This window comes from Polypterus senegalus, chromosome 1 (assembly GCF_016835505.1).
Source record: "Polypterus senegalus isolate Bchr_013 chromosome 1, ASM1683550v1, whole genome shotgun sequence".
Taxonomy (NCBI): Eukaryota; Metazoa; Chordata; class Cladistia; order Polypteriformes; family Polypteridae; genus Polypterus; species Polypterus senegalus.
The window spans coordinates 178,195,104-178,207,516 of record NC_053154.1 but is presented as its reverse complement, the minus strand read 5'-3'; the positions used below and the strand labels follow the sequence as shown (position 1 = coordinate 178,207,516).

Genomic DNA, 12,413 nt, shown 5'->3' with positions numbered 1-12,413 from the left:
GCAGTTGGAAAAGGGGTTTTATACAATTAGTTCCTTTTCCTCCACGTTTATTTCACCCAAGCAATAACACAAGATTCCACATCACACAATTATGAATACAACAGGCCCAACTTGTCCAAAGCGCCCCATACTCACTTCATAACTTCAATGTAACCTTTAGCTGCAGCAACATGTAGAGCAGTGGCTCCAGTCTTTGGATGTCGGCTGATCTCCACTCTCCCTTGATTCACCCACTGCTGAGCATCCTGAATCATAATCCTTTCCTCTTCCTGACGTGCTGCCTCTATATCAACTCCTGATAACAAGAACATAAAAAAACCACCACAGAAGCTGTTATATGGTTACACACATGAAGCACCGTGCAAAGGGTACAATGTTTGTAACACTCAGCTTCAGTAGGTAAAATAGCACAAATAGAAGAGTGGAGAGATTAAGATCTTCCATATACTGCATGGTGTTCTGAGGAATTCACTTTCTAACCAGAGAATAAATTTGCTCACCCAACATTGAACCCAGTGAGACTACAAACACAACAGTGATTAATAAAACCTTCTAAACTCTCCCTCTGTAAAAAAAACCCTTTAGTAACCCTGATCTGAATTAAAAAAATAAGTTATGGATTTTTGACTTAAAATATTTTATAAAATTGTGACATATATTTTCCTCCAACACTTGATGGGTTAAGCAAAATTGTACTTAATTTAAAAAATGCATTTCCCCAAGAAGCTTACAATTGCAGCCAATCAGGCACTATCCCAAACAAGCAACAAAAGACCTAAACTTACTAAATATATCCTGTTTCAAGAGACAAAGTTCCTAGTTTCATAAAATATGCCCTCTGTGCTCCAGAGGTATGTTCATGAGAATAAAATGAAAATGAAAATAATTGTATTTCAGGTCTTTGACATTTTCTGTTTAGATGGAACAATACCAGTTCCCTTCTCTGTTGAGACTAACGTGAATGGATCTTTCATGTAAACAATGGCAGATGCAAAACAGCCAACTGAAAGCACTCCATGGTAGGAAACCACAAATAATGCAGAAATAAAACATGTGGTTGTTGCTATTTAGTACAAAAGAGCATTGCAGCTAAAAAGCTGTATAAATGTGCATACGCAGGATGTGAATGCAAGAACAATCTTGTGTCTACATTTCCCCATTAGTCCTTTAATAATCTCAAAACTTTAAACTAGCAACAGGTGGATCTGCTATCAATACCCATTTAAATACAACACAGGATTTCAAAATATGTACAGTTCCAACAGTTATATCTCACATCTTTCAGGCCATATTTTAATAAGTCAATAGCCAAGTAATTATTAATTTTGTTTATTCACTCCAATGAAAGTTTGTGCTTTGTTCCTCTCCATCCCTCTATTGTTTAATTGTCAATTTTTAGCACACTCCTCACCAGTGAGATCTGATTCATATAGGTATCGGCCATTTAAAAAAAAAAAACAAACACACAGATAAAGCAATATTTGATATTTCTGCCATTTCTTATGTCTTGATATACAGACCATCTAAAGAAAATATTAAGAAAAAAAAAGTTCAGCCAAAGTGCATGAACCACAACTTGTGAAGCATCTATACTAATAAAAGGCAAAGCCCTCACTGACGGACTCACTCATCACTAATTCTCCAACTTCTTGTGTAGGTAGAGGGCTGAAATTTCTCATTCCTTACAGCTTACTTACAAAAGTTAGGCAGGTTTCATTTTGAAATTCTACGCGTAACGGTCATAACTGGAAACTACTTACGTACATATATACATCATAGACACGCTGCCACTGGCGTTTGTCATGCCTAAGGCAAATACGATATTCGCGAGATACAAGTTTAATGAGAAGACGCAGGGTATAAACGAGACTTTTGATCACTTTGTAATGGAGTTAAAATTGCTGGTGAAGGACTGTGCTAATGCAAACAAATAGGAAAGCAAGATGTAAAGCTTAACTTTAAATGAAGTTCATATACACTCTGCTGCTGGCGTTTGTCACGCCGAGAGACTGTGTTTGTGGAGGGATGAAGAGTTAAGGCGGGTGGGGGAGTTACGTCATCATCTCCCCTCCCATTCACGTCATTTCATTCACTTAATTTCACTCCGAGCTGAGCTCCGCTGCTGACGCGGTCTTGCCGTTTTTTCCTTAGTGTTTAGTCCACTCTCCTTTATTGATTTATATAAAGGATAGTTGAGATCCAAGAGACTGTGTTTGTGTAGGGATTGAGAGTTAAGGTGGGTGGGGGAGTCACGTCATCATCTCCCCTCCCATTCACCTCATTTCATTCACTTCATTTCGCTCCGAGCTGAGCTCCGCAGCTAACGCGGTCTTGCAGAAACAACTTTGTGACACTGCCGCCAAAAACTCACAGAAAAATCCACAAGTTAATAGACACGCTGTCACTAGAGTTTCTCCACACTCTGCATCCTCCAGGCATTCCTGAGCATAATCTAATTTAGAAGGTTGGGACACCAATAATGTTACTGAAAAACAGCCACCGAAACTTTGTAACGGCACGAGACTTCAGGTCACGTGTCTGCAAAAGAACCTAACTGAGGCAACTATTTTTACTGGCAGTTGCTCAGGGGAGAGAGTTTTTATTCCTTGCATCCCCGTTATACCCTCTGATCTCCCATTTCAATTCAAATGCCTCCAAATTTCCAATAAGGCTCTGCTTCGCGATGACAATTAATATGTCTCAGGGACAGACCCTACAAAAAGTTGCCATTGATTTGAGGCAAGATTGCTTTTCACATGGCCAACTATACGTTGCATGCTCAAGAGTAAGCTTGCACAGCTTGGTCATATTACAGCCGGAGTGCTGAACTGACAACGTGGTATACAAAGAGATCCTTAACAAATAATTATTGGTATATTTTCCCTCAGTTTAAAAAGGTTTACTTTTCTTCTTAATAAAAATTAAAAAGCATTACTTCGCCGCTGAACGCAGGTATTTTGCTAGTGTAATATAAAGCAGATAAATAGACTGGAGCATGCATATTAACTTGTTGTGTTTGAATAGCACCTAGAATTGCACTAAAGAGGAAAAGGGATACAGAAGTATGGTGCCTTTACTAATTAAAAAAGATCTGCAGGGAGGGTTAAACACACAGTAGGCATAATAACAACAAAATAAATCTGCCCTCTGGATGTGGCTAAATGGCTGTTAAACCCTGTTGGGCTGTCTACAAATGTGCCCACCACAGTATCACACTAAAGCAATACTTCCCTTATTTTCTAAAGACCATGGCCTCTCTTTCTCCCACCATTAGATTATTCACTCCATTTGTCCTCCAAACTCTGCACTCACTTGTTTTTAGTCTATGAGATTCAAATTAGCTTCAAAAGTTTTATTCATCACACACACACAGCTATACAGGTACAATGTGCAGTGAAATAAAAAGCTAGCCTAATCCAAGATTGTGCTAAACAAAAGCAAACATACAATACAATAAATAATAAAAGTAAGAAAAAGATAATAAAATTAACAAAATGAATTAAAATTAACTAATTTATGTTAAACTAGATTAAAATTAAGTTTAAATCTGAAATCTGAAACAGTGAAAAGTATAACGTGGCTGTATAATAAGTTAAAGTGAATATAAGGTCCAAATATATGTTGACATGTCAGAATTCAGGATTCTGATCGACTGAGGGTAAAAGCCCCTTGAGTATCTCTGTCTTTGCCATTAAGCTGTGTAACCGCTTGCCTGAGCTAAGCAGGCTGAACAGTCTGTTGCTGGGGTGGGTAGAGTTTATAATTATTTTAACTCACCTGGTCCTGCCGTGCTTAGTGTAGATGTCCTGCAGAAAGGGGAGTGCTGACATTAGGATATGCTCTGTTGAACGCACCATTCTCTGCAGAGCTTTGCAATCTTGGACTGAGCAAATACTAAACAATGCTATGGTGCCAGCGTAAAAAGATTTCAAAATGATTGACAAAACCTTGAATTTTCTCAGCTGCCTCAGGTGGTAAAGGCACTGTGTTGCCTTTCTGACCTGAGTTTGTATGTGCTGGGTCCATGTCAGGTTCCTAGTGATGTACATACCTAGGTACTTGAAGCTGCTCACCCTCTCAAACAGGAATTCCATTTATGCTGATGATGCCATAGATCTGATGCTGCTTCTGCCCGAAGTCTGCCACTAGCTCCTTGGTCTTGATGACATTCAGTGAGAGGTTATAAATTACCTCGTTCAGACAGGCATCCTTGTCATTAGAGGAAATAAGGACTAAGAACATCAGCAAACCCCTTATTGTTGGCCACACAATTGTGTGTGTAAAGGCAGTACAGCAGGGGACTCAGTACACAGCCTTGTGAAACACCTGTGTTAACAATGATAGTGTTGGAGAACCTGAGGCCTGCCTGTTAGAAAATTCAGCACCCAGTTACAGAGGGAGGTGTTCAGTCCTAGGACTTTAAGCTTTGTGGGCAAAAAGTGAGAGACAAGGATTTTAAAGACTGAGCTGTAGCCTATAAACACCAATGTTGCATAATTCTCCTTGTTGCTATCTACATGGGACAAAAAGGTGTGTAGAATATGCAAGATGGTGTTATCTGTAGACTTATTAATACGGTATGTGATCTGGAGTGGATCAAAGTCCCTTGGAAAGAAAAAGCAGATGGAGTCTTTAATAATCTCCTCGAAGCACTTCATGACAAGAGATGTGAGCACTACAGTGTAGTAATCATTAAGGCATGTGGGTTTGTTGTTCTTTTGTATGGTACAATAACATTTTTTAAGAGGTAGGAACAACAGACTGAGCTAAAAAGTCGTAAAGAATGGATGTAAACACTCCAGCTAGCTGATCACCACATGATTTAAGAATGTATCTGGAGATTCCTTCCGGACCTGGTGCTTTCTGGCAGTTCAATTGCCTCAGAGAATGAAGATCATCACACTGTGATACAGAGATCGCAACTCCGCTGTTCTGAGCGGTCCTAGTGCTAGACCTATTAACTTCGACAACTGGCAAGTTAATGCTAGCTCCATTAATGTCAAACCGCACATAGAAAGAGTTCAGATAGTCAGCCAGAGAAGAGTAAACACACACAGTGGGCTTACCTCTAAAGTCTTTAACTACAAGTGGGGTCACCTCCAATCAAGTCTTGGAACCACTTTCCTGCATCCCTGAGCCTTGTGTTGCCCTTTAAGGGTCAGATTTCCAAGGCACATTTATGACTGTCTGCTTTGCTAGAGGAACAGCATGGCCCCATACTTTCCTTTCAAGGACCATATGCCTTTCAGCAGTGAGAAACTATTGCCATCTCTGATATATACTCCCTGACATTTACCTTTCTGTTTTTGTTCAGAAAGGAAGCCACCTCAGCTGTTTAGTTAGTCACCTGTCCCTTAACACCCTGGAGGAACAATGTATGCTTCCATCCACAACATTTCTCTCTCCAATACTTATGTTGGTGTCCCCACCTAATGCCCTTTAGGGGCATGTATGCAGGGCATACCAACCACTAGTGGCTCCAACATTACTAAATTGGCATGTGAGGACCCTTGTCCAGTTCCTAGTATAGTTCCTATTTCTCTTGTAAGCCATCTGCAGCACCCTGTCATGTCCTGTAGGACCTATTGGTGCCAATGCTCATTATATGTTGCCAGTAAACTACCCCCACACAGCATGTTAAACCCTTGCTGTTGAAGATTGTTATTGTCTCATATACATGAAGTTTAAAAATGTTCAATTTGAGAAATTTTCCAGGGTGCCTGTGTGGACTTACGCAACCATACAGTGAATTAGAATATGACAGATTATACTGAATGCATGCATTCAAAATTAGTAATATATGAAGGCACAGTGTTTTGCCTGATTTAGAAAAGGCATTTAAAAACCATTCACTACAACTATAGCAAGCTCAAGAATTATAGGCCGGCTCAATAAAGATAAAAAAAAAAGCTCAATAATAAAAATTGCACAGATGATAGCCACATTTAATAGCCAAACAGTTCAAAATTGCAGGTTTCTATTCCAATACAATTACTGTAAAGCAAATGCTATAAAATAAGCAATTTTTTTAAAAAAATGTATGGTTTGCACTCATTTTTAAGCAAAATTAATCCATCAGAGATATTTTTCTTACTATCATACAGCTTTGGGCTGATGAATATTTTCTTATATTACCTCTTTTTTCATATAACCTGAGGAAACAGGAAACACACGTGAGAAAACATTTTATCCACCACATGAAGAAGGGAAAAAATTTGGTGAAACAAAGAAAAAAATGACTACTGATCTTTATCACTGGAGTAACAGATAAAAATACCCACTCAACACCCAAAACTTAATAATTAAAATCAAGGATTTACTTATAAGGAAGAGCAAGAGGACACAAGAACATCTTGTCCCCTCACGTAGTAAGGAAGATGGTGATGAATGGAAAAAATGGAGAACTGCAGTGGCTGTATCCTGGGGCCATCAAGAATCTAAATTAACCATTACATAGTAATTCCATTCCAGAAGGCAATTTGAAAGAACACCCAGATGAAAAGTTTTCAATGGAAGCAAGACACATCCTGGAGTGATTTGGAATTTCTCAAACACTATTGAGACTAACTAAAATCAGGGGCCGTGGTCAATTGAGAACAAAATTAAACCGTTGCACCACTAACATGAGTGGGACTTTGTCTGAATTCATCTCTTTTTTTTGACACCAAAATAACTAAGTACACCATGAACCAAGGTGGTGGGATACTTATTCTGCACTAAACTGGCTTCCATAGGCTTAATTGTTATCTCAGCTAGAACTTGGCAAAAACAGGATTTCCAAGTTTTTCATTCAACCCTTAAATTTGTTACTTAGCTTACTAATCCCGTTGCCATTTTTTTACAATGTAGATATCTAATAACTGGATACATCTCAGCTTGGGCTCTGTGCACTGGTCAGTTAACACATTACACAAAATTCCCTGTCATGGTTGTACAACTGCAAGGCACTTTCCTTTCATGCCTTCATTAGGAAGCATACAGTTTCCCCAAAAGAATGAAAGAGGGGGTACTCCAAATTTTTGTTACTTGTAAGCTGCTTGGAGATGTTGAAAACACTCCTTGGTGACCTTTTTCATAAATCCAAACATCCAGAAAAACAAGTCAGATTTCCTTGACATTTTACTATCCATTGTTTTGTGTTATCATCTTGGCATTTTACATCGCTGACAGATAGAGGTTTTAAATAAGAACAGATGATCCAATGCAACAAAACATTAAGCATAACATAACATCTATATATATATAATTCACTAAGGCAAGACACCCATGGAAAGCACGCCAGAAGGGGCGTGGATTCACTAAGCCGCCGACAAGTAAGATACCTATGGCGCACACAGGGAGGAGCCACGACCACCAACTCCAAGACCATTGGATACGACGACAACTCGCAGAGCCACGCCCACCAACTCGGGCGCGACGACACAGAAAGAACGGCGTCATTTATATTCGTCTGTTGTAGAGGCCTCATGTACCTCCGAGCCACCTTGACTGTTCATAGAGGCATGTTTCTCGCGGAGGTGAGTCGCCATATGCAGCGTGTAAAACAGCAGTCTTTAAAAACCGAGTTTTCAGTTACGACGCACGACCGCGTGCACCATAGCAAACTGTTTTACACGCTACATACAGCAATTCGCATCCGCGACAAACATGCGTCTTCTTCACTCACGGAGAATTATATGTTGCTCTCTCCAGAGTTCCATCTTTTCATTCACTTACTGTTGTATTCTCACACCAACCCGTTTTAGACAACCGTTTTAGAGAGGCGTGGGTAAGCCGTTGAACCCCATTCGGGCTGCAAACCGTGGAATTCCCACTAAGTGCGACTCATACGCTCCCACTGGTTTCGTCCCTACCCTTTGTGCACACCCCCCTCCCACCTCGCTACTACTGTGGTCGGGTGTCTTGGTGGATTATATATAGAAAAGCAGCCAACGACTCAAGTGACGAGTTCGAGGTGGGCACATGAGCGGGCAGTACATACTGAACGAGAATTCAGCAGACTAGCATGACGGAGGGAGCTGAATGGACGTCCTTCTCCTCTCCTCCCGTTTCACACTCCGCGCTGTGCACCCCCATTCCTCCGTCTGGCAAGAGAAGGCGCGATTGCGGTCCGCCAGTTTTCAGTCACGGACGATTGTGTGTTGGTTCGTTCTGTGCATTGTTACAATGTTGCTTTTCTTGCTGAATTATTACATTACCGATTTTTCAAATGTTAACTTTCTCCCTGTGCTTAAAAATCATTAAAAAAACCGACCTGATTATGTGGCGTATGGTACGCCGCGGGTTGGCTAGTTCTCAATATTGCTTAATCTAATTCAGTCTCATGCAGTGGCTGGATCCTCTCTTGGCAGCAAAGTATGCAAAGCATAAAACAGCCCTGGATGGTCCCCCATGTGTGCCAGACTTAGAATCACAAATCCACCTAACCAGCATACTTTTTTGGAAATGCAAACAGGGAAATCCAGATAGACATGAGGGGAACATGCAAACTCCTCACAGAAAATCAGCAAGTGTGGATTCATACAGAACAAAACCTTGACATTTCATGAAGTGAACAACAAAAGAAATTCCTTTAAAGAATCCTTTAAAATAATTAAAACAATTAATGTGTAGTATTTATTCCCGGGCAGGATGATCTCTAGACAGTAATTAAACACTTCATTTTTGTCTTGTCAATACACGGGCAGGGAAAGCATACTGTAAACAAAAGTAATTTAATCCTGGTAGTTGTAATTGTCTTGGGAGAAATACAAGTGAGAGTTTGAAAAACTTTAAACAAAAGCTATTGATGAACTACAGTACTGTACATTGTTTATTGTAGAGAATGCTCACAACTGTAAGCAGATAAACTTACTGTAGTAACATCTAAGGCTTTGTACTGAATTAAGTCTTTTCAGGTTATGTACTATATGCCTGTTTAAAATATAATTTTAATTTAGCAGGTTGTAAAAATTATAAAAACAGAGGGAATGGTTCAGGCATTATGTCTGTTAGAGCTGTTAAATTCTTACTTTGGCATAAATTTAAAGATTTACTTTTTCCAGCTTATTTAATGCCAAAAAGGCAGAGATGATTGTTATAACTTAATTTCAGGAAGTTTAATTGCTTTTTACCATGCTGTTACATGACAATGTAGCCTAACAAAAACTAAGAAAAATGATCTGTTCTTACTTTGAGCACCTTCATTGGCTTCATAATTGGTTTAGAAAAAGTTTACATTTTGTAGTATTATAAATACAATATATAATTAAGTCCCAGTTTACATTGCTGAACTCATTAATACAGAATGAACTGCAAACAATGGAAGGTGACTATCTTCTAAGTCCTACAATGAATAATATTGCTACAGACTATATAGCATTCACGGGCACTGAACGTTACAAAGATCTACCATCAAATGAAAGTTGAAGACCCTTTATTTTACCACTGACTACTCCTATTTCAGTTTTGCTTAGATCATTATTATGGATATCAGTTGTACCGATGGCTACCAACCAATTGCCATTTGCATTTTTGGTACCAGAGTGCTGATATCTAAATGTATACTTACTACATCAGCATTGTTGCACCCCCTGCACACTTTCAACAGTGGTCACATTCACTGCCCCCAAAATACCTTTCCAACTGCTACATCTTTTATGTGTACACCTTTGACAAACCATGCACTATGCTGAGTTTCTGTCAATACCTCTACCACACAAACCACATGGACATAAACCCATTTCCACTATTTCTGTCTGCTGCTATGACCACTATTTGTGCTTCTTCATACACTGATGTTACTACAGACACTAAACATTCAATCACACCTAACTTTCTCAATACCCACCACAGCCACCTCTATAAGCACTCTGCTAAATGACTTCACCAACTTCCTGTATTTGCCTTGCAACAAAGATATCTGTTGTTACTTTCCCAAATTAAAACCAAACTGCATTTTGCTAACTTCCACTTAATGCCTGATTCTTTTCTCTGCCACTTCTTCAATCACCTTCATTACCTGCTCCAAAAACATGATTGTTCATTATAACTCACACTCCAGAGAATTTCCATTTCCTTTGTTTACTGGAGTACAGCTCTTCTCGAACTTTAAAGAATCCATCCATCCATTTTCCAACCCGCTGAATCCAAACACAGGGTCACGGGGGTCTGCTGGAGCCAATCCCAGCCAACACAGGGCATAAGGCAGGAACCAATCCCGGGCAGGGTGCCAACCCACCGCAGGACACACACAAACACACCCACACACCAAGCACACATTAGGGCCATTTTAGAATCGCCAGTCCACCTAACCTGCATGTCTTTGGACTGTGGGAGGAAACTGGAGCACCCGGAGGAAACCCACGCAGACACAGGGAGAACATGCAAACTCCACGCAGGGAGGACCTCCTAACTGCGAGGCAGCAGCACTACCTCTGCGCCACCATGCCGCCCACATTAAAGAATCCTTTACAAACAATTATGTTGTACTGGTCTGCCATTCAAGTTCTAGGCCTTCTGTTGCTATTTCAAATACGGCTCCACTTGGACCTACTACTATTCTATTTTCACCTCCTCCTTTTGTGACTTTCTCTTTAAAAACACAACTTTATTCCATGTATTCTCCTCATTCAGCAACCTCTCCACATACTTCTTCCAGCTATCACTATCAATTGTAATGTTCCTTTCGGAACTTTATTTTACTTTATTTTATTTACTTTATTTTTTCAAGTAATTCACACCTATTGCATCTTGTCTTTCTTTTGCCATCTGTTTCACTGCTTTATCCTTCCTCATTCTACAGCTCACTTGCAAACTTCCACCTCTTAGCTTATTATGCCCTCCCTACCGCTGTTCTAGCATGTTGCTTTGATTCCTTATAGATTGTCCTGTCACCTTCTGTCTTTGTTTCTGCCACTCTTTCTAGAATGTTTTTTCCTGAGCTGCCACTCTTGGTCACTTCCAACTTGTTATTTACACTGGACGATTCTAACATCTCAGCTGCTCTTGTTATAAATTTACTTTTCACTTTCTTCTTTTCTTTTCTTTCTTTTTTTGTGAATTTCCCCTTGGGATTAATAAAGTATCTATCTATCTATCTATTCTTCAACTTTCAGAGCTTCTTACTTTTCTTGATGCCTCCAACTAAAAGTGACATTGCAATATACAACCTTCTCCAGGAAACATGTAATAACCAACTCCCTTTATCAACAAATAGTCAGTTGTGCTCCTTACTCCACCAGATTACCATGTCACTTCTTCTTAAACATTGTGTTGCACACAACCATTTCCACAACCCCTGTGACATGGAGTTAGAACCCACGTGACCTAGGCTTAGAATAAACTCACAATGCTTCCTGCATGACAAGTGTCTGGCATCAAAAAAATGACATCCACCCTTAATTTCTTCTCTGTTAGCCTCCTTTCCATCTCTCTCCTTGATGATGAGAAACAAGGATTAGAGTGTGGACACAAGGGGGATGGTATCACAGAACCCAAACAAGACCACCACTGCACAGAAAGAAGTCTCAAACTCAAACGGAGCTTATTTGCTTTTTACTTTAAAACAGGTGTCTCCATCAAAACAGTACAATTCTATCCTTTGTACATCAAACAGAATCCTGGAGAAGCTGGCCAAACCACAGATGGAGGAAACCCATTTTGTGATTGTCCTAAACCTGATGCACTATGGGATAGGCTAGTTTGGTAATAGGAGAGATGAAGGTGACATATTAAGTAAAAGGTGTTAAGGTAATGGTACAGAAATGTGACTTTGAATGCTGAGCTCATGATATCAAAATCAGGCAAAGTAACAGAGGAAGAGTAGATGTGTACTATGTAACAGAAGAAACAGAATGTTTAGTGGGAAGCATGGAAGGTGCAGGTTTTTTGTGGTATGGGAGAAATGCTGGCAAACCTGGACTTGATGAACTTGGGACTGAAAAAAAGGATAGACAGAGTGGTAGAGGTGAAGATAGTGAGTGAGCGTGATGCAATATTTAAGACTACAGTTGATGAATGACTCGTGAGTCTTAGCAAGTTGGCAGAAATTATTTAAAAATGGGAAGATTTAGGACAATTTGATGGAGAAGATTTTTTTGGGTGCCTCACGGGAAGGTGATTGTAAAGGTTAGTGAATTGAATGGGAATGTTATAGCCAGTGTTGATGGTTATGAGGGAGCTTTAGTACCAGAAATGTTCAGGGTGAGAGGAGGATTCTGGATTTACTGGACAACCGAATGGTGTTGTCACTATCATGACATTACTTGGGAGAGCTTAGAAATTAACCTGTAAATTGTCCACAGTGAGACTAGTTTGCCTTTTGTCCTATATCCACCTGACTATGACCTTTAAGAATTAAAGGATCTCCCAAATAATTTTTCAGACTTGAGTTACACTGCATTGTTTTTTCCTGCCTCTTAATCATGAGGCAT

The 12,413-nt window shown here is 39.7% G+C and overlaps 1 protein-coding gene across 1 annotated transcript in view; it reads right to left on the bottom strand.

Annotated features, from left to right (window-relative positions):
* The window catches only part of zmp:0000001167 (protein phosphatase 1 regulatory subunit 12A), a 158,685-nt gene that overhangs the window by 62,494 nt on the left and 83,778 nt on the right, over window positions 1–12,413 (bottom strand). Inside the window, exon 4 of the mRNA XM_039763654.1 lies at window positions 136–295. Within this exon, the coding sequence (XP_039619588.1) occupies window positions 136–295 (160 nt within the window). The remainder of the gene's footprint in view (window positions 1–135; window positions 296–12,413) is intronic.